The sequence below is a fragment of the Phocoena sinus genome, chromosome 4 (genome assembly GCF_008692025.1).
Source record: "Phocoena sinus isolate mPhoSin1 chromosome 4, mPhoSin1.pri, whole genome shotgun sequence".
NCBI lineage: Eukaryota > Metazoa > Chordata > Mammalia > Artiodactyla > Phocoenidae > Phocoena > Phocoena sinus.
Genome location: NC_045766.1, coordinates 143,478,712 through 143,500,238, shown reverse-complemented (window position 1 = coordinate 143,500,238; position 21,527 = coordinate 143,478,712). Strand labels below are relative to the sequence as shown.

Here is a 21,527-nt window from a genome sequence, read left to right as displayed (position 1 = left end):
CACCCCTCACGCCCCCGCAGCTCTGGGGAAACAGCATGGTGGACCCAGCAGCGGACAAAAGAAACGGAGGCCACGGGGGAACTGCAGTGTCCAGCCTCGCCAGGGGTGAGGTCCTCGCCCACTGTTGACCCCTACCCAAGGGACAGGGCGCTTTCGTCATCTGGACGAGTCGAGTCAAAGGCGCGACCTTTAGTGAGGGTGCTGCTAACTGGGTTTCCTAATACTCTGGTCCCAAGAACCAGAAGGCCTTGCTGCGTGGGGTCCATTCCCACCTGGACCTAGACCTCCGGTCACCCCGGAAATCAGCCCACTGGGCCCTTCCTCCATCACAGTGAGGTGCTCCACTGCAAAGAGCTGCCTCCGGTCACCTGCTGGCTTCTGACCGCAGACGTGACCCCTCCTGCGGCCCGTCCTGGGTGGGGCTGGGCCAGGCCGGGCGTGAGGACCCAGAACTACCTGCGCCCCGGCCTGGGGGCTCACAGCACTCGGGCTGTCCCCACGCCCCGCGCGGGCGTAGGTTACAGAGATGCTGGCCAGCTTTCCTGTGTGGACGTTTCTAACTTCCTAAACAATTGAGGCCCCTACGAGGCAAGAGTAATCGAAGTGGGCTGCCCAGGTCCTCCATGTATGCAGCTGCCACGCTCCGGAGGGTCCCTGGTGGGTGGCAGCTCCCCTCTGGGCCTGGGTGGCCAATTTGGGGTGTGGGAGCTGGCCTGCTGTCACCTGCAGCCCGTATGGCCCATTCTGCGAGTCTGTGAGGTTTCCCGGGCCCCAGCTGGTACTTCCCCTAATAGAGGCGCCAAGGCCGAGCACTTCCAACGGAAACTGGGGGACACATGAAACCCGTACCCTGATAATGAGGAACCTGGAGTAGAAGGCTGAAGAGGACGCAGCCGCACCTGTGCTGCACTTCAGGGGGTTTCGGAACCGCGCTAGAACCAAGCCTGTTGTCAGGGTGCGAGACGACGGGGACCTGGGCGAAAGCGGCCGTGCGCGCGCGTGCGGGAGGGAAGGCTGCGCCCGGGGACGAAAAGGTTAAGCCGCCCGCAGCGCCCGCGGCGTCCGGTAGCGGGCACGCGCCGGCGGGAACGCGGGCGCGGGCGGGCGGGCCTCGGGCGGCCGGCGTCCCTGACGTCACCACCCCGCGGTCGCCGTGGCGACGGCCTCATCAGCGCGCGCGTCAGAGCCGCCAGTCTCTTGGCAACGGCCCGATCTCGCGCTCTCCCTCCGCCTGGCGCTCGGCCGCGCGTCGCTCCGGCGTCAAAAGGACGTCAATGGGGATGTATCAATCCGGCGGCGGCGGCGGCGTGGGCGGGGCCGGCGGCGTGGGGGCGTGGTGGGGGCGGGGCGGGGCCGGCCGGGGCGGGGCCGGAGGGCGGGGCTGGCGGCGCGTGCGGCCAGAGAGCCCGGCGCTCGGCTCAGAGCTGACATGCGGCGCGGCCCGGGCGGCAGGCGGGCGAGCAGCGGGCGGCCGGGCAGCGCGAGCGGCCGAGCGGGCGGCGGGGGCCGCGGAGCGAGCGGCGTCCCGACCTCGGCGCTCCGAGGGCGGCGGAGGTGAGGCGCGGGCAGGCGGCCGCCGTTGGGCTCGGGGCTGCGGGCTCCGCGGCCCCGCAGGTGCGCGCGCGGGGGTCGCGGGCCGGGGCGCCGCCGCCGGGCTCCGCTTTGTGGTGAGGCTGGCGGCGTAGGGGGGTTGTGGGAGCGGGGGTCCGGGTTTCGGGACGGAGCCGAGCGCGAGCGGCGATCCACGCGCCCTGCAGGGCTTGGGACCGGGAGCCCAAGCCGAGCCGAGCGCGGGCGGCGGGCGTGGGAGCGGGGCGCACGTCCCAAGGGGTTCCCGGAATCCGGGGTCGCTGTGGAGCCGGTCGCCGGCGGGGGCGGGTGGCAGCGGGTCCGCGCGCCCGGCGGGCCGGGGGCCGTGGGCTCGGGACGGCCGGCCGGCGCCGAGCTGAGCGCGCCCCCCGCCCGCAGGTGCGGCCCGGAGCCATGGTGATCATGTCGGAGTTGAGCGCGGCCCCCGCGGGCTCGGGCCAGGGACAGCAGAAACCTCTCCGGGTGGGCTTTTACGACATCGAGCGGACCCTGGGCAAGGGCAATTTCGCGGTGGTGAAGCTGGCCCGGCATCGAGTTACCAAAACGCAGGTGCGTGGGGCGGCGGGACCCCGGGGTGGACCCTCCGGGGTTGCACCCTCTGCGGGTGGACACCCCCCCTCCCCGGAGCAGGGGAAGCTGGTGGATCCCTGCTTGTGGGGTCCTTCGTCCTAATGTCTAAACGCTGACAGTTTTTAGTTTGGAAAAGGAAAGAAATGCTTTATATTATGATTATGCATGATTTGTACAAACATTGGGGGACAGCAAATAGGATAATGAGCAGGTAACCTAGGAGCGCAGCTGGAGCCCTGAAAAGTGAGCCTGCAGAGACTTAGGACATTTATTGATCTTTGGCTTTTTAAGTAATATTAATGGTTACTTCCGTTATTTTCCTCCCTAACTTTTTGTGACCTTTGGGGACATAAAGTGTTTTAGAAATTAACCTACAGAAAATGAAATGTGTAAATTAGCTTAAATGAGAGGGTTTTTTCTTTTTCAAACAAAATATCCTTTATCTATTAAAAATTTGTAGGTTGCAATAAAAATAATCGACAAGACACGATTAGATTCAAGCAATTTGGAAAAGATATACCGTGAAGTTCAGATCATGAAGCTTCTGGAGCATCCTCATATCATAAAGCTTTATCAGGTGAGGACTCAAGTGTGCCTTCCACTGTTACTTCTGGCAAAGTGTATCATGTTTTTAATTTTCAACAACTTAAGTCTCTGAAGGTTGCCCCCCTTTTTGGGTGTTTGTAGGAGTCAGGGGGTTGATTGTATAAGGTGAACAGATTGACTTCTGTAAGCTGGGCAGTTATTTTCTTGCTCTTGGATCATAATTCAGATTTGCCTCATTAAAGTTTTGTTTGGTAGTGTTACTCATTCCAGTTTTGAATGCGTGGAGGTCGGTTGTTAAATTTACTATGAAAACAAACAACTAGATCTCTGCATTGCCGCAAGTCAACCATTTAGTGTGAAGGGACGAATCTGAGTGAAACTAGACTCTTCTGCCTTTGCAGATAATTATTAATCTTTAAAACCAGCTGCTCTTACCAGTTTTCGTAAACTTATCTGCGCAAAGGCTGCGGTGAGCATTTGTCTATCCCGTTTCAACCCTTCCATCAAAAACGGAGAGATGAGGTGCCTTTGCTGCGGTGAGAGCAAAAGGAACTTGCCATCTCATCTGCTTTAAGAACGTGCCTCACCCTGTCCGTCTGTTGGTTTGCTTTGTGTTCTTCCTTGAAACTAATAAATTGTATCTTTGGAAACTAAGTGCTGATTTAATTAGGACAGTGAAGGAATCTCTTACTTAGCCAGGTGCTTCTGCAAAATGAACTCGGGTCTACTTGCAGAAGGATAAGTTCTTTGCAAATGTTTGATATTACTCCCAGTTGCGTTGTTCCTTTTGACGATTCTCACGAAACCCTGTGGATCCGAGATGAATATGGGACGGTGTGGGGATGTGTGTGTGCCCTCGGCAAGGCGAAGCTGTACAGTGTGGCAGGGGAGAGGACTGAGGTTGAAATGACCCCCCGGGGAGGCTGCTGCCCTGGGTTACAGTGAAGGATGAGGTGGAGTCATGGGGCTGGTGTTCCTCTAATGACAGTTTACTCAGCATCGTTAAGTGCTGGGATCGAGTCACGTGCACTCCAGTTCGTGTTTTGTTTCTGTTGTCATTTTTGAGTCAGGCCGAGATAAGATGTTTCCTCCATGGTCACTGATGTCAGTGCCTGAGCATGTGCCCAGCCTGTTTCCACAGGAGTGGGCTGAAGGCTGTCTGTCTTTGACTTTGACAAGGGGGATGAGCCAGAGCTTTCCTCATCTTCCTGTCCTCCACTGACCCTGTGCGGGAGGAGCCCCGTGAGCCAGACGGTAGAGGTCTTTTCTGGGGGTGAATTTTCTCATCATTCCATGAGCTGCTTTAACTGTTTGGAGACAGGGTTCAGTGGGTAGCAGCGATTGTTATGGCTCTGGTTTTGACGCTAGTGTCTAATTTTCTTCCCCTGGCCCGGTCCCCAGAACCCCCGTGAGACGCTTCAGCTCTTTCCTCGAGGTGTTTTTTAAAACTTCAAGCACGTTGACTCGTAATTCTTCCTCCGTCTCTTTTTTAAATTGAGGAAAGGGATAAACTTACAGCATGTCACTCTACCACACACGTCCAGGGCAAGGGTAGTTACAAGCGTAGCGAAACTGCATTGTGTTGGCTTTTCTTGTTAGATTTGTGGCTCAAGCCAGTTGTCTTTAAAGTGCCTTTTTAAGGGAATAACTATATTTTGAACCCTGAAGAGATCTTTTTCTGTAAAGATGTATTCTCTCTGTCTCCCTCTGAAATATTTTAAAATACACAGACATGAGTTTGTTTTACTCCTTTCAGTACCAAAGATTTGAATTTGACCTCCTTTCGTAATTAGTTATGTTTTAAAATCTTAAAATTTTTTTTCAACGTGAAATAAAATTCTCGATCAGTAAATGAACCTCTAAGGTGTGTTTGACATTGGCTCTTGCTATTGACACACACGCCGAGGAGTTTGCTGTACGGAGAGGAGTCTTTTGTAGCTTACCTGGCAGAGCTGGCCTCTCACAGCCTACTGTATCAGGTCAGTAACGCAAGTGGGGCGGGGAATTTGTTATCTATTATTCAGCTCGTGCCGGCCCTGGCTTGGATAATCTGTTGCCTGCTAGGCTTCTAGAAGAAAGGCCTCACAGAACTCTCGCCATCTCTTTTACTGCTGGGGCCCGCAGAGCCTCCACTTTGGGTGAGGCAAAGTGAGTTAAAAATACCATACAGGAGAGTTCCAATACAATGGGGAAGCAGAGGTGTATCAGGATGGACAGGTTGGTGAGGAGCTCACCTCTGATTTTCAAAAAACTTTTCCTTTTTTTTTTTTTTTTTTACATCTTTATTGGAGTACAATTGCTTTACAGTGGTGTGTTAGTTTCTGCTTTATAACAAAGTGAATCAGTTATACATGTACATATGCTCCCATGTGTCTTCCCTCTTGCGTCTCCCTGCCTCCCACCCTCCCTATCCCGCCCCCAAAAAATTTTCTGAATAGGGATCCCCTTTGTCTCTTTATTGCGAAAGATTTTCTTTTCTTTCCTTTTTTAAAATAACGAACGTGCTCACTCTGGAGAAGTTAAAAATTTACTGGGGTTCAAGTAGATTATTTATACCGTTGGTATGTTCCCTTTATGTGGTTAAAGGTTAGGTCTTTATTTTTTTAGGTTATGGAAACAAAGGATATGCTTTACATTGTCACCGAATTCGCAAAAAATGGAGAAATGTTTGGTAAGCCGTGCTGATTCTTAGTACCTGTTGGAAAGAAATGTCCTGATCGCCCCTCCAGTGTTTGGGTCTCCCCAGAATCCTTTCGTTGTGCCCTAGGCGGCGGCCGGACCTTTGGATTTGGGGCTATAGCTTCCTTTTGTCCGTCCTCAGATTACTTGACCTCCACCGGGCACCTGAGCGAGAGTGAAGCCCGCAAGAAGTTCTGGCAGATTCTGTCAGCTGTGGAATACTGCCACAGCCATAACATCGTCCACCGGGACCTCAAGACCGAGAACCTGTTGCTGGACGGCAACATGGACATCAAGCTGGCAGGTGAGGGGCCCAGGAGCGCGCCCAGCGGGAGGGAGGTGCGTGCCGGTGAGGGGCCCCATGCCGTATTGCGCGAGCCTTTGAAACTGTGGCCCTGCCGTTTGCACTGCACCTTCATCGCCTGTTTTCTTGTCTCTCAGATTTCGGGTTTGGGAATTTCTATAAGCCAGGAGAGCCTCTGTCCACGTGGTGTGGGAGCCCCCCGTACGCAGCCCCGGAGGTCTTCGAGGGGAAGGAGTACGAAGGCCCCCAGCTGGACATCTGGGTAGGAGCCACTGGTGCGGTGCCTGAGGGGTGCGGGTGCTCGGGGGGCACCGGTGCCGGGGCGCAGGCGCTGACTCAAGTCTGGTCCTCCTCAGAGCCTGGGCGTCGTGCTGTACGTCCTCGTCTGCGGGTCTCTTCCCTTCGACGGGCCTAGCCTGCCGGCCTTGCGTCAGCGGGTGCTGGAGGGCCGGTTCCGCATCCCCTTCTTCATGTCTCGAGGTAGGTGAGTGCCCGGCCTCCTCTGGGCGGGTGCGGTCACCAGCCTGTTGCCCGAGCTATTGGGTAACCAGGATGAGACTTTGGGGGGCTGAGGAGGAACTTATTTCCTGAAATGCCTGCTTGACCGTCTTCTGGGTCTGCCATCGGGCCTGGGAGCCAGTCCCGTGTCACTGTGGGGTGTTTACTAGATGCCTGTCAGGGAATCCCAACCCACTGGCTGCTTTTTCTGTGCCCGACTTGCAGGGCCAGCCGATGCCTATGCGGCTGCTCCGAAGCCGGCTGGGGGCCCAGCGACAGCACTCGGGGTGCCGGGGTGCTGGCCCCGACCCCTGAGTCTCACCCCTCCCACACTGTGCTTTTCCCAGCGACAGCACTCGGGGTGCCGGGGTGCTGGCCCTGACCCCTGAGTCTCACCCCTCCCACACTGTGCTTTTCCCTTCCGCTTTGGAAGGTGCTGGACAGCTGCTTCCTCACATGCTTGGTCACAGCAGGGTGGGGGAGTCTAGGTGGTGCTCGGTCTGGTGGACGTTAGGGCCACATTCCCCAGGGACCTGATCCCTCGACCCGTGGCCCTCCTTGGCGGCGGGTCTGTGACACCCAGGCCACCGCCCCCGGCCTCAGCGTTCTTTGGGACGGTCACTTGTCTGCTCGCCACGTGCAGGGGGGCCATGTCGCCTGCAGGGGCCCAGGTGGGCGCCGGGCACGCGTGTGCGGGAGGCCCTCGCGGGCTCAGTGTGCCTCCCTCGCCCCCCAGACTGCGAGACGCTGGTCCGCCGTATGCTGGCCGTGGACCCCACCAAGCGCATCACCATCAGCCAGATCTGGGAGCACAGGTGGATGCGGGCCGACCCCGCCCTGCGGCAGCCCACCTGCCCGGTCTTCTCCTTGCTCGGCTACGCCTCCAGCCTGGGCGGCTATGACGAGCAGGCGCTGGGCATCATGCAGACGCTGGGCGTGGACCGGCAGAGGACCGTGGAGGTGCGCCGCCGGCCTGGCCTGCCATGGGGAGGGTGCGCCTTCCCGGTCGGGGGCGGGGCGGGCCGCTGAACGGGGGAAGCAGGCGCTCGCCAGCTGGGTTAAAACGGGCGCGCGGCTGATCGAAGGGCAGCTCGCCCACGGGAGAGGGTGTTCTTGGCCACCCCATGATGGCGCGGGGGCGGGCTCTTCAGGAGCCCCCCCGCCGGCTGTGCTCTGACCCCGCTTCTCTGCCCGCAGTCGCTGCAGAACAGCAGCTACAACCACTTCGCTGCCATTTATTACCTCCTCCTGGAGCGGTTGAAGGAGCTCCGGCTTGCCCAGCCGCCGGCCCGCCCGGGACACGCCTGGCAACAGAGGCCCCGGAGCTCGGACCTCAGCGGATTTGAGGTGAGGGGCGGCGCCTTCGATACCCAGCCCCGAGTTTCTGCCTTGGACCGTGTCCCCAAGTTAGGAATACCCTGCTCGGACATGGCTGGGAGGGCACGCGGGCTGAGCCCCCAGGTCACCTACCCCCTCCCGTTAGGCACTTGGCAGGGGGTCCCGTGTGGTGAAGCAGGGTGGGGGGTGCCAGCCGTTCTGCTGGGGGTCAGGCCCCGCCTGACCACCCCCTGTTCCTTCACGGCCCCTGGTGCCACCACTCGGCCGGTGAGGCACTGGAGGGGGCTATGCACGTGTCCTGAGCCCGCAGCTGGCGGCCGACGCCTGTTAACTCAGCAGGAAGCCAGCCCGGTCTGTTCCGCGACACTGTGTTGTTTGCGGTCGTCCCCTGCCTCTGTCCCTCACGGCCTCTGTCCTCATCTGCTGGCCCCCAGGTGCCTCAGGAAGGCCCCCCCGGTGACGCTTTCCGCTCTGCCCTGCTCTGCGCGCAGCCCCAGACCTTGGGGCAGTCCGTCCTGCAGGCCGAGCTGGACTGTGACCTCCACGGCTCACTGCAGGTGTGCGAGCGCCTCGCAGGCGGTGTCCGGGGCGGGCCCGTCTGGTTCCCAGTGCTGGTGACGCCCCGGGCCGGGCCTCACGGAGCGCTGGGGTCACCGGCCTCCGTGTGTCCCCGCAGCCCTCGCTCTTCCCCGTGGACACCGGTTGCCACGGCGTGTGCCAGTGGCGTTCCGTCTCCCCCAGCAGCCTGCTGGACACGGCCATCAGCGAGGAGGCCAGGCGGGGCCCGGGCCTGGACGAGGAGCAGGTCGCACGGGGGCCCCCGCCTGGCAGCACCGGCCGGAGACACACGCTGGCCGAGGTCTCCACCTGCTTCTCCCCGCGCATCCCTCCATGTAAGCGTCCCCGTGGGTCAGGGACATGCCCGGCGGGTGGGCTGTGACGGGCAGCGTCTTCAGGTTTGCTGTTCCTGAATCGCCCGAGGCCACGTGGACCATACTTAGACCTCACCGGTGGCCCTCGAGTGGCAGGGACGGCGTGGGGTTTAGCTGCCCTCAGGGGTTAGCAGGGCAGGTCCTCGGCCCAGGCCCCTCTGTGTCCCAGGTCCAAGCGCCACCTGTTGGCTGTAGCCGCGCCCCCAGCCCCATGGTGCTGGCCGTCGAGGCTCCCTGGACTCTGGGGGCATCTGGCTGTCGCAGACTTCCTACCTCCAGAGTTGAGGCTAGGGGTGGGGAGGGCACAGCTGTCTGCCCCGTCAGTGGGCCACGGGCCATCTGAGGGCCCCGGAGACGCCGCAGCAGGCGCGAAGCTCCGGGGCCAGAGCACCTGGACTTGCTGCGAAGGGCGTCGGGTGTCCCCGGGTGCGTCTGGCCTCAGCAGCGCCTGCTGCTCTGCAGGTATCGTTGTCTCACCCTCCGCGGCCAGTCCTTCCGAAGGCACCAGCTCCGACAGCTGCCTGACCTCTGCGGGTGACGGCCTGGCTGGGCTCAGCGGACACCTGGTCGCTCAGGGGCTGCTGAGCGCCTGCTCCCCGCTCAGACTGGCCTCGCCACTCCTGGGGACCCAGTCCGCCACCCCTGTGCTTCAGGCGCAGGGGGCCCTGGGAGGAGCCGCCCTGCTCCCCGTCAGCTTCCAGGAGGGCCGGAGGGCGTCAGACACCTCTCTCACTCAAGGTGACTTCCCCTTTCGCACCCACTTCTGCCTTCCCTGGGAGACCTGTGTGCACCCCGGCGGGGGCGGGCATCACTTTGTCCTTAACGGCAGGTGGCAAACCCCTCTTCTAGCTGGTCCTGGTGGAGCAGCTGTGCTCCCTGGGCAGGCCGAAGCTGCTGCCCGGCTTCTAGACGCCCTGGCTTCTAGGGCGAGCTCACACGGCCTCTAGTAGCTGGTCCTAAGAGCCCAAGAGATGCTTGGATGGCGGGCATCAGCTCCTGACTTGGAGGAGGATGGTCAGGGAGGCACCCGCCACAAAGGCAACCCATACTTGGCGGCCGGGGTCCCGTGGCACCTCCCAGGGCTTGTGGGGCCCCAGCCCCCTCGCGAGGCCCCTGCACTGCTCGCGCCCTCCTTCCACGAAGGATCCACTGTCTGCCCAGACGTGGGCTTCTTCAGGGCTGGAACTGCTGTCCCAAACCAAACCCCAGAAGAGACTGATGTCCCAGCCCCAGGAGAGGGGCTGTCGTGAAGTGATGGGGTGACGAGAGGGCCCCTCGACCCTGTAGGAAGGCGTGCGGGTCCCCTCATCCCACCACGTTCACGCCAGTCGGCCCCGCATCCTCCCCTGCTGTCTGGAAGCCCCAGCAAGCGATGGGCCGTCAGGCCAGGGCTGGTGGACGGGTCCGTATACCTGTTCACCTTGCCTGTCCCCAGGGCTGAAAGCCTTTCGGCAGCAGCTGAGGAAGAATGCGAGGACCAAAGGCTTTCTGGGGCTGAACAAGATCAAGGGGCTGGCTCGCCAGGTGTGCCAGCCCTCCTCCAGCCGGACCTCGAGGGGCGGCCTGAGCACCTTCCAGCTGCCCGCACAGAGCCCGGGCCTGCACGGCGGCGGGGCTGGTGGCCGGGAGGGCAGGAGCCTGCTGGAGGAGGTGTTGCACCAGCAGAGGTAAGACGCCCGCGTGGCACTGGCGCCGGGGCCTGGGCAGGGCTCGTGTGGCTTGGGCTTTTCTGAGCGGCCTTACCCCCTGAGCTCCCGCTTCTGCACGTAACCAGACAAGCGCCGCCCTGCCCAGGCTGGGGGAGATCTGTGCGGCTCCTTCCCAGTAGCTGGGGGGCGGGGGTGGGGAGCATCGGCCCGCAGTGGGGGAGGGCGGGGGCGGCGGGTAAGAATGTCACGTCTGGTTGGCATCTCTGAGCTGCTAGGAAAGCAAGACGGGGAATGAAATGCCAGGAATTGCTCAGGGGATGAGTCACGCCCAGAGTGGCGTGTTCCGAGCAGCTCCAGCCCGTACTTCCATGGGGCGGGCCCTCAGCCCTGGTGGGTGGAAACCCGATCGATCGTGTGGGAGCCTGGCCGGGTGGCGGGGGCAGCCGCGCGCCGGCCGGCACTGACCTGCCTTCCCTGTCCCTCGGCCTGGCCAGGTTGCTCCAGTTACAGCACCACCCGGCGGCCCCACCCGGCTGCCAGCCGGCCGCCCAGCACCCCCCAGCCCCCCTGGTCCTCGCCCCCTGCGATGGCACCCTCCTCGTGTCGGGACTGCAGAAGGAGCTGGGGCTGGGGCCCGGCCTGCTGCTGCCGCCCCCGCTGCTGCAGGCCGGGGGCTCCCCGGTGGCGTCGGCCGCCCAGCTCCTGGACGCCCACCTGCGCATCAGCAGCTCCACGGCCCCCGGCCCTGCCGCCGTGGCCCCCCAGCCACGCTTCGCCACGCTGTCCCCGAGCCTGGAACCCGCAGGGCTGCCCCAGGGGGACTGTGAAATGGAGGACTTGACCTCGGGCCCGCCGGGCACCTTCGTCTTGGTGCAGTGAGGGGCCCGGCCGGGCTGTGACTTCTCGAAGCAATAATTTCAGAGTATGTGAAGACGTTTCCGGACTCAAAGCCAAGAACTTTTCAGCAGGAAAACAAGCAATACGTTTGGTGTTTTGGCTTTTTAGTTTATATTTTGTTTGATTTTTTTTTTTTTTTTTTTCCCCTTGCACTGAGCAACTGTAACTCCGAGTAGGGACTGGAAACTTTTTGAAGAAAAATAATAATCCAGGGGCCTGTCATTGGGGCGGGTGGATGGGAAGCGGGAGGAGGGCAGCGGGTGGAGCTGGCAGCGCTGTGGTCAGGGTCACGGGGTGGGGGGGGTGGGGAGGGGGTCGCCGATTGCCCCCAGGAAGCCGTGGTGTGAGCCGTGCGTCCCCATTGCGTGTGTGTGTGCGTGCATGTGTTAGTGGGTTTTTTTAGTTCACAATTCTCCACTTCCTGGAACACTTATGCTTCACTTGAAAACTGTGAACTTTCTGCTTTACGTATCAGTTCTTGAAAAGCTCTAACGTCCAGCCCAAGAGAAGATAATCTATAAATTCTTGGAATTCTCTCCCCTGAAATCAGAACCCAGAGGATAGTTTTTTCTTATTTTAGAGGAGACGTTTTATAAACTGCTCGGGGAGCTGGTTTTTCCAGGATTCTTCGGAGGGGCTGCAAAGAGGAACCTGGCTGGGGTGGGGGGACCGCGAGGTGGAGGCTCCCCGCTCCCGCCCCGGTCACTTGGCCTGGAGCCCCAGGGCACCTCCGAGGGAGCTGGGGAAGTCTCTTCCTCCTGCACCTCTTATTTCCGCTGCTAATTAAGTTTTTATGCATTTCATTATCAGGGTCCAAAAAGAACAACTGACTTGGGGTGGAGTGGGGATCGTGCAATTATGGCGATTCTGTGATGCTGGGACGGACAGGGATGGGCCGCTTGCGGTCGGGGGACGGCCCACCTTGTCCGGGCCCTGCGCTTGGTGGGCCTCCGTTTTAGGAAAATGAAGTGAGAGGTCAGGTCAGTGCTGTTCAAGCTTTGTTCTTTTTTTAAAGCGAATACTGTACATGTATATACATAGGAGACAAACATAACACTACTTATTTTTTATACTTTTTACTACGTTTTTTTGTGTTCCTGGTGTGAACTTCCCTCTCTGGTAACGTAACCAAGCTCCGGCACCAGGTCCGTGTGGAGGCGGGGCCAGCAGCAAGCGGACCAGGCACTTGCTCACCTGGCAGGTGAGCTCAGGTGGCGGCTCGGTCCGCCAGAGGCCGCTGGACTGAGGAGGACCGTCCCTCCCCGTCCCTGTGGCCAGTCAGCGCCGTCTCTTTACCAGCGCAGGTGCCTTCAGCTTGTGTCGGCTCTCGCTGCCTGCAGTGTTAGGCCCAGGTGATGCCGAACCGGGAAGGTGGCACGTGTAGAAGCCAAAGATTGCCGGGTCGCCAGAGGCCGGGGAGGCGGCCCGGGGTCTGTGCGTGCGGCCAGTTCCCGCCGGCCCCGCCGCCGCTGCTCTGGAGCTGTGTCCAGGAGCGGGACAAAGGACTGTCCTTGCACCTGGCTGCCAAGGAGTCACCAAAGCCTCCCGTGACTTGGAAGGTTTGGGCCAGGAGAGCGCCGGAGGCCCTGGGGTGCCAGCCTCGGCCTCCGCCTTCTGGAGGCACCGTCGACTCCCCCGAGGCCCGCTTCCCTCTCCTTAACGCCATCTGTTTCCAACGCCGTTGATCAAAGGCCTCAGAGCCATGACAAGCACTTTACTCTCAGCGTTTCCTCCGTCACCGTCAAGACGTGTGTCGTGTTGTGTCCGGTGTTTGCGACGCGTGTGCTGCGGGTTTCTCAGCAGCGCTGTCCCGCGGACTGGGCGCGGGAGCCTGTCCCAAGGCACCACGCCATCCGATGAAGATGTACATAGTTTGTGTTTTTTACCATAACTGAATTAATTATTTTATTTCTTATGTTCACATGAGAAATGTATGCCAAATGATTAGTGGATGTATGTTTTTTAATTTAATATTTAAATAAAACATTTGGGGGAAGAAACCTTGACTCCTTCCCCGGCTTCTTCTCTGTGGGGGGCTCCTTCCTTCCGAGCCGCTTCCTCCAGGTTCGATGAGTTTCAGGTCTTGGAGAAGAGGGCCAGGTGCCAGTTCCCGCGCCCAGCCGAGCTGCAGTCCCAAGCCCTGACCCGCTAGGAGGGACGGGCGCTCGGTGGCCCCGGCTGGGGGCGCGGGAGGCCCGCTGGCGCTCAGACCCCTTCCCAGGTGGCAGCTCTGCTAATCGGCTGGATGTCTTGACACCCAGATGTGTTTTCAGCTGGTTCGTCCCCTCCCAGGGCACCATTCACGCTTCCCTCTTCACCCATAATGTTCTCTGAATCCACCTAGAAATCAAGGCTTTGGAAGAATCTCACAGCCAAACTATTTCCTGGTCTTTTCAAGTTGGCGTCATCACCTTCTAGCAATAGGGCAGATGGGGCTGCCAGAAGACCAAAGGGTTCTCTTCGTTTTGATGCCTGGCAAATCTTTTTTGATTAAAAGATTCTTGAACCCTTTCATACTCATTAGGATGGTCATTATCAAAAAAAAAACAAAAGTGTTTGCAAGGATGCAGAAATCGGACCCCTCGTGCCCTGCGTGTGGCGCAGCTGCCGTGGAAAACAGTATCGCAGTCCCTTCAATAGCTAAATAAGGACCGTATTGTCCAGCAATCCCAGTTCTGGGCACAGACCCAAAAGAACTGGAAGTAGGGTCTCAAACAGGTATCTGTACACCCACGTTCATGGCAGCCTATTCACAGTAGCCAAATGTCGAAGCAACCCAGTATCCACCGGTGGATGGATGGATAAGCATAATGTGGTCCATCCACACAATGGAATATTATTCAGCCTTAAAATGGAAGACATTCCGACACCTGCTACAACACGGATGAACCTTGAGGACGTTATGCTCAGTGACATAAGCCAGTTACAAAAGGACAAATACCTGTCTGATCCGCTTGCGTGAGGTCCCTGGAGGAGCCAGACTCAGGGACAGACAGCAGGACGGTGGGGGGCCAGGGGCTGGCCGGCGGGGGGATGGGAGGGAGTGTTCATGGGGCAGAGTTTCAGTCTGGGGAAGACGGAAAGTTCTAGAGACAGATGGTGGTTACACAACAACGTGAATGTACCAAGGCCACCGAAATGTACACTTAAAAATGGTTAAGATTGTAAGTTTTATGTGTATTTAACCAAAATGAAAAGAAGAAGATTCTTTCAAGGAGACAGGTTGAGAGGTGGACAGCAGCCTCCTCGTGGACAGTAGGGGCTTCAGGGGCCAGGAAGTGGGCAAGCGAGTGAGACGGCCGTAGGGTTAGATCCACGGAGAATCTCGTGGAAGCTCAGAGTCTGTTTCCACACATTCTGGAATAACGGTGCATGTTGCTTAAATGCCGAGCCCTTCCGACAGCCCACAGGAACTGAGCGGCGGGGGTCCTCACGGCCATGGGAAGGAGTCCCCCCGGCAAAAGGCTCCCTGTTTTCTGGGGAGTCTCAGCAGTTTGGGGGCTTGCTGAAGAAGAGTTTTAGCATCTTAGATCGGGAGCTAGGTTCACAGTGACTGACTGAGCCGTGAGGCCGGCTTCCGGTAGGAGGGCGGGTCAGATGTGCCCCCAGGAGAGCTCAGCGACCCCCAAGGGGACACCCCCTGCTCGGGCCTCCCTGGGGCGTGGCCCACGGAGCTGGCTCTGCGCCCTGGCACCTCTGTCCCCCCACCTAGGAGGGGGCCGGCTCGGCCACTGAACTCAGGCCCTGTGGCTTGCTGTCGAGAAGACTAAAGGGAAATCCAGAAAATCCAGTTTACTGTTTGGGATGGAGAGTCTTTTAAACCAGGAAGAACTCAAGCAAAATGCGTCTGGACCTCTTGACATATTTGGCTTTCGTGTTTGCGCCGTGTTAATAACTTGACGTGCCTGTGTCCTTGGCTCCCAACCAGACGCTCAGCTCCTGGTGAGGACCTCATATCTCATCCGACTCCCACTCCCACGGTGGCCCGAGCATAGGCGGGCTTGCGTGACCCCCTCGGCAAAGAGCCGGCAGCTGAGTGAGCCCCTGTTCTCGAGCTGGCTTGCTGCCTCCGAACGGATGGCGTGGCGTGCCATTATTATTATTGGTGGTGGTGGTGTTACTGTTCTCGGTACGTAACACTTCGTAGAATTCCCAGGTTGGAGATGAGCCCGGCGCAGGGAGCCTCACATAGACCCACGGGGTGTCGGAACTCTGTCCTGGGCTTACAGATCTGCTCACGAATACTTCCCCGTCCCCCAGAGCAGGAGGCCAGTGGCCGTGGGATTCGGCGAGGCTCACGGTGCCTTAAGGGTCTTCTCAAGGCCCCGTCACCGCGTCTTGCTCTCCCAGCATTTCTGCACCTTGGACGACCCCACCTTCTCGGGTGTTTTGCGAGGAGTTGACGCTGTGGATGGGTGCGTTCCTGGTGGGGCGTGGGGCATGGGGTGCGGCGGGGCCGAGCCAGTCTCTGGCACGTCCCTTAGCACACGACTGCACGTCTGTGTGGGGGCAGCGCTCTAGTCGGCTTTCCTGTGTTCAGGGCATCGCACCCCGTGATGCCCCTCAGGGGGGTGTGACCACTAAACATCCCGGGAACCGCTTAGCACAGCTCCAGTCACACCGGGAGCGCCCAGCCGTGCCCCGCAGGGTCCCTGCAGGGTCGCCGCAGCCAGAGGGGCATGTGTCCACCAGGGAGGAAGGGCCAGGGGGCCGGGGGGGGCCAGGCTTGGCCCCCTTTCATCCCCACACTGTTGTTGAAAATACTGAATCCTCCCGCAGAGGTAGGAGGCCTCGCCCTGAAGGCGCCAGGTGCCGTGGTCGGTGTGACTCTTGCTGCCCAGAGCTGGCAGCGCCCTCCCAGCCGGGCCACGGGACAGTGTGTGCCAGGGCCTGCCCTGCTTTGGGAGGAAGCCTTTCTGGGCACCTCGGAGGGCGAGCGGCTTCTGTGGGGGAGGAGGGGGCACGGACGGTAGGGAGGGCGGGGTCGGAGGGTTCGGAGAGTGAGGGAAGTTCCTGGCTGGGGAGCCGGGGCTCATCTCCCTCCGAGGTGGGGACTGAACCTGACCTAAGAGGAACTGGCTAGCTTGGGGGTGAAAGGAAAAGTGTTGGCCCATTAGTTTTTCCTTCCAGAATAACAGCGGGGAGTTCCAGATGCGCCACGGGTGGTGGGGTTGGGGGGCGGGGGATGGGCACGGCCAGCCTGTGGCACGACGTTTGACCTTGACAGGGTATCCTGAAGAGGGTATCCAGGGTGGAGATGTCTTAGCGGGCCCACCTGAGGTTTTCCAGGTCTGGCTCTGTGGGCTACTGTCCACGGTGAGAGGAGAGGGCGGAAACCAGAGGGGCCTGGGATCTGAGCTCATTACCGTGATGCTGGGAGGACAGTGGAGGGGGAGGGGGAGAGGTGGGATGGGGAGGGGTGGGGAGAAAAAGAGTGAGCTTGTCCAATCCCTCCCCTCAGGGGAGCTCCTGGGCCTCTGTCTGACTCACTCTTTAATTATCATCATTTCATTTATTTGAAGGTGATTTCTGTAAAAACTAGACACATCACTCAGGAGGCTCCGGGGACAGCGCTCCCCCCCGTTGTCTTTGAGGAGCTGTGTGCTGGGATGAGGCCCACGAGCTCCAGGCCAGCCGCACTTCCCCAGCAGGTTTGGGGGGTTGGGGGTTCAATCGGGGGGGAAGGTATCTTTCCTCCCTCACCGAGTGTGTCCACCTCCAGCAGCAAAGGGTTATGTGAGAAGCCCGGGGCTCCAGGTGCCACTGGATTGAGGTTTTGAAGATGGTGAGTAGAACAGGGGCTGCAAACCCCCAGAAACAAGGTGCCCCCGGAGCCAGTCAGCTGTGATGGACACACAGTGAAAACGCACCTGTCGTGTAGTCAACAAGCTTCCACAAGGCACAGATGGTGTGACGGCCACCAAAATCAGTACACACGTTTTCATCACCTGGAGAGCCCCCGGGCCCTCTCCTGGGTCCAGCTCTCATTTCGGTGGGTCAGTCTGGATTTCCTAGAATTTCCCACGAATGGGTCATCCAGTGTGTGTTCTCCATTTGGCTGTTTTCAGTTTGACAGAATTACCTGCAGACCCGTCCAGGTGTCGTGGCGTCACTAGTTCAGCTCTTTCACTGCCAGGTAGAGTTCCACGGTGTGGATGGGCCAGAGGAGAGTGTGTTTATCCACTCACCAGTCGATGGACACTCGGGTTGTTCCCAGTTTGGGACTATTACCAATGGTGCTGTAAGTAATGAGTGTTTGTGGGTGAGTCTTTGTGGGATAGGTTTTGTTTCTCTTGGGTAACAGGTAGACGTGATGGCTGTATGTATCGTGTGATAGCTATTAGCTTTATAGAAGCAGTCAGACAGTCACCCAAGTGACTGCACCAGTTTACATTCCCACCGTAATGTGTGGCTGCTCTACATCCTCGCCAGCACTTGGTAGCGTCAATCTTTACAACTTTGGCCATTCTAATAGCTCGGCTATTCTGATTTCATTTTGCATTTTCCTGATGACCGGTGATGTTTAACAACTTTGTATGTGCTTATCGGCTGTTCTATTTTTCAAGTTTATTTAAGTCTGCCAATTTTTAAGTGGGTTGTTTGAATTCTTCTCATTAAGTTGTGGGAGTTGTTTATATATTCTGCATATAAGTTTTTGTCACATGTGTGTATAGATGTATATGTGTCTATGTACGCATACACACAAACACACATATATGTGTGTATCTACACATATGCATATACATATATGTATGTACACACACACTCACACAGAGAATATTTCTCCCATCTGTGGCTTGCCTTTCATTTGAAGAGTAGAGTTGAAGGTTTTAATTTTTATGAAGTCCGACTTATCATGTTATCTTTTATGGTCAGTGCTTTTTGTGTCCTAAGGAAGCTCTGTCTACCCCAAAGTTAAGAAGATGCCCTCGCTCCCTTCTAGACGTTTTATATTTTCAACTTTTCTGTCCACATCTACAATCCACTTTGAGACGATTTTTGCCTATGTTGTGGGATGGCAGTCGAAGTGTATTTTTTTCTCTATGGATATCCAATTTTTCCAGCACCATTTATTGAAAAGACTCTCCTTTGCCCCATTGAATTCATTGGTCACATTTGTCATAAATTTAAGGACCTACTTCTGGACTCTGTTCCATTGATCTACATGTATATCAGATGGCAATACCATGCTGCCTTGATTACTTTTATTATTACAGCTTGAGTCTTGATAAAATTAGGTAATGTGAGTCTTCTAATTTTGTTCTTCTTTCTCTAAATTACTTTTGCTTTTCTAGGTCCTTTGCATGTCCGTATAAATTTTACAGTCAGCTTGTCAAGTTCTATAAATTGTATCACATCTGTTTATTTGTGTAGAATTGGCATTATTTCTTCCTTAAGTGTTTGCTGGAATTCATCGGTGAAGGCATTTGGGGGTGGAGTTGCTTTGTGGGAAAGTTTTAAGTTACAAGTTCAATTTCATTTATAGGTTGAGAACTAGTCAGGTTTTCTATTTCATCTCTGAGTGAGCTTTGGGAGTTTATGGCTTTCAAGGCTTTGTCCATTTCAAATGAGTTGTTGGCTTTATTTCTCTTCCTTTAAGTTGCGTTAAGTTAGTATCCTCTTATTGTCTGTAGGCTCTTCAGCAATGCCTTCCATTTCATCGAGACTTGTTTTGTGGCCCAGAGTGTGGTTTATCTTGGTGAATGCTCCAGGTGCTCTTGAGAAGGGCGTGAGCCCTGCTCTCGTTGGGTGGAGTGTATTATAAACGTCAGCTGGGTCAAGGTGGGCAATTCTGCTGTTGAATTCTCCTCCATTCTACTGACTTTCTGTCTTTTCTATTCACACTGAGAGAGGAGTGTTGCGAACACGTGGATTATAGTGTGGATGTGTCTCTTTCTTCTGTTCGTTCAATTTTACCGTAATGTGTTGTGAAGCTCTCTCTTACCCAGTACCTGCATTTTCAGGATTGCTGTGTCTTGATGAATTGGCCCTTTTATCATTATGAGCTGTCCCTCATTGTCTTGTCAATCTTCCTTGTTCTGAGGTCTACTTCCGTATGGAGATTCTAGCTTTCTTGGGTTTGTGGTTGCATGGTACATCTTTTACCATTTTTACACTTTTAGCCCACTTTTAAAGTGGGTTTCCTGCAGACAGCATGTAGTTGGGTCCTGGACTTTTATCTAGCCCGAGCGTCTCTGCTTTTTAATCATCGCGTTTGGCTCGTTTAACATATACTGTAACTAGTGACTCGGGTGTGTCTGCCTGCCACCCACTGTTCACTCCAGTCTGTCTCCTCTCTTCTTCGCTCCTTGTCATGACCTCTTCAGATGGCTTCTGCATCGACTGCATTTTTTAATATATATATATATATATATTTTTAATTTATTTAATTAATTTATTTTTGGCTGCGTTGCATCTTCGTTGCTACACGTGGACTTTCTCTAGTTGCGGCAAGCGGGGCCTGCTCTTCGTTGCGGTGCGTGGGCTTCTCATTGAGGTGGCTTCTCTTGTTGCAGAGCACAGGCTCTAGGCGTGCGGGCTTCAGTAGTTGTGGCTCGCAGGCTCTAGAGCGCAGGCTCAGTAGTTGTGGTGCACGGGCTTAGTTGCTCCGTGGGATCTTCCCAGACCAGGGCTCAAACCCGTGTCCCCTGCATTGGCAGGCGGATTCTGAACCACTGCGCCAGTAGGGAAGCCTGCCGCAACTGCATTTTAATCACACCGTCTGTCTCCACGTGGGGAGGGGTGTGGCGCACGTTCCCTTGGTCCGCCTCCCGTTGGTCAGACTGTGGACACACAGCCACACCACCACTTTTATCATGTTTTGTACAGCAGTGTTCTTGTAAGATTTCTTCTTATGGTAACGGCAACAATAGCGACAAAAGATCGGCCACCACTTGCGAACACGAGGCTTCACTGCTGGAGGCGGAGATAAAGACTTAGCTGGGACCAGTGGATCGATCTTTCCACGAGCTCCAAGCACGGTTCCACCTGTTGGACTTGACCTGCGCACGCAGGCCTGCAGTGGGTGGAGGCGCCAACTCCCCAGCTAAGCTGGGCTGTAGCCCTCCGGCCCCTTCTTCCCTGTGCCCTGGCTGCCCGGGGAGCAGGGAGGACAGGCATGGATGCTGTGGCACAGGGACTCCGGGTGATGTGAGCTGGTGCTGCTTATCACCGTAGAGCTTCTCCCTGACCTTCGCAGGCACTGCCAACTCTCACCTCCTGTGGGTGGGGAAGGTGGGACCTTAGGCGTGGGGCTGGCGGTGGAGCCCGGGGCCAGATGAGCCTGGCTCCCAGCCTGGTCCTCGGAGGGTCCTGCTGTCCATCTCCTCTCACTGGACGATCAGAAGACCCTGAAGAACAAGTGGGAAAAAGAGGGGGATGGGGGGCTGTCCAGACGGGCACAGGGGCCGCCTCCCCTGTGCGTGGGTCACCCTCAGCCTCGGAGGTGAGGAGCCCCCCTGGGCACACGGGTCCAGCCAGGTCCTTGAGCCTGTCCCACCCATGGCCCCCCAGCAGTGAGCTGGCCCAAAGACTCCGATTCCCAGGGGGACTCTCTGGGCCACGGTCGAAGCTCTCCACATCAGTGGTAGATGGGTGGCGGGGTAAGGGCCCAGCTGGAAGGGTCTGGAGCCCTGCTGGCCACCACACTGGAACCCCTGCCCCACGCCTGGGGCCCCCGGCGGCTCTGTCCGCCCTTTCCCGCGCCCAGAGCTGCAGGCAGGCTGTGCGGTGGATTCCGGGCCGGTGCACTGAAGACATTTAATGGGTGAGTCTCCTCTCCACGTGGGGTATAATTAACTTCCCTGAAATAGGCATGACGGCCCCGTAGTCTTCGCCTGAGTCAGGCGGTGATTATCCTCTCACGGGTACGGCGTGCCGTCGGCCACCGGGAATTCAAAGAGCCCGCGGCTCCCAGCCAGCCCTGCCGCAGAGGTGCAGGGAGGTTCGGGGCCGGCCAGAGGTCGGGGACGCGCTGCCCACCACGGCCACCCTGCCCAGGGCCGCGGGGGCCGAGAGGCATGTGATGGAGAAGCATTTTCCCAAGAAAATGACCCCTCCTCCTACCAAAGACTGGTGTTTTCGGTTGACACACACACTGTGTCATAAGCAGGGGCATCTGTAGATGGACACGCTGTCCTACTGGGGCGGGCAGAGGCGGACGGGAAGACAGAGGGGACAGAACCCAGCCGCCCCTTCCCTGCTGACCTCCTGCCCTCCTTCCCGGAGCGCCGGCTTCTCTCAGCCTGCATCTCGGGAGGGGGAGTGAGATGCCCGCCCGGCACTGCCACGTGCCTTCCTGTGGGAGGGGGTCAAGTGTGCCCGGGCTGTGGATCCAAAGCCCTGACCCGAGCAGGGGACACAGGGCGCCCCTTCCTCCTGGACCAAACGACACTGTCCCCTTCCTGAGTTGCTGCTGGGTGAACAGAGCAGGCTGCCTGTGAGGCCCCGGTTTTATCAGGAAAAAACCGGGGGAACTCAGGGCAGGCTTGCTTCCAGGGCCCAGGGCTCGGGGCCCGAGGGAGC

At 57.8% G+C, this 21,527-nt stretch overlaps 1 protein-coding gene across 2 annotated transcripts; it reads left to right on the top strand.

Moving 5' to 3' along the window:
- Window positions 1-1,447: 1,447 nt before the first annotated feature.
- On the top strand, window positions 1,448-13,009 carry SIK1 (salt inducible kinase 1). 2 transcript variants are annotated; one of them, XM_032631226.1, is made up of 14 exons: window positions 1,448-1,554; window positions 1,969-2,139; window positions 2,621-2,737; window positions 5,314-5,377; window positions 5,528-5,689; window positions 5,827-5,951; window positions 6,046-6,169; window positions 6,924-7,147; window positions 7,385-7,534; window positions 7,960-8,082; window positions 8,202-8,418; window positions 8,920-9,195; window positions 9,893-10,124; window positions 10,601-13,009. In XM_032631226.1, exons 2-14 carry the CDS (start codon window positions 1,984-1,986, stop codon window positions 10,983-10,985), a joined length of 2,355 nt encoding a protein of 784 aa, XP_032487117.1. In that variant the 5' UTR covers window positions 1,448-1,554; window positions 1,969-1,983; the 3' UTR covers window positions 10,986-13,009. The 2 variants fall into 2 exon arrangements, with proteins under 2 accessions (XP_032487117.1, XP_032487118.1); XM_032631227.1 differs by lacking the exon at window positions 7,960-8,082.
- Window positions 13,010-21,527: the final 8,518 nt, after the last annotated feature.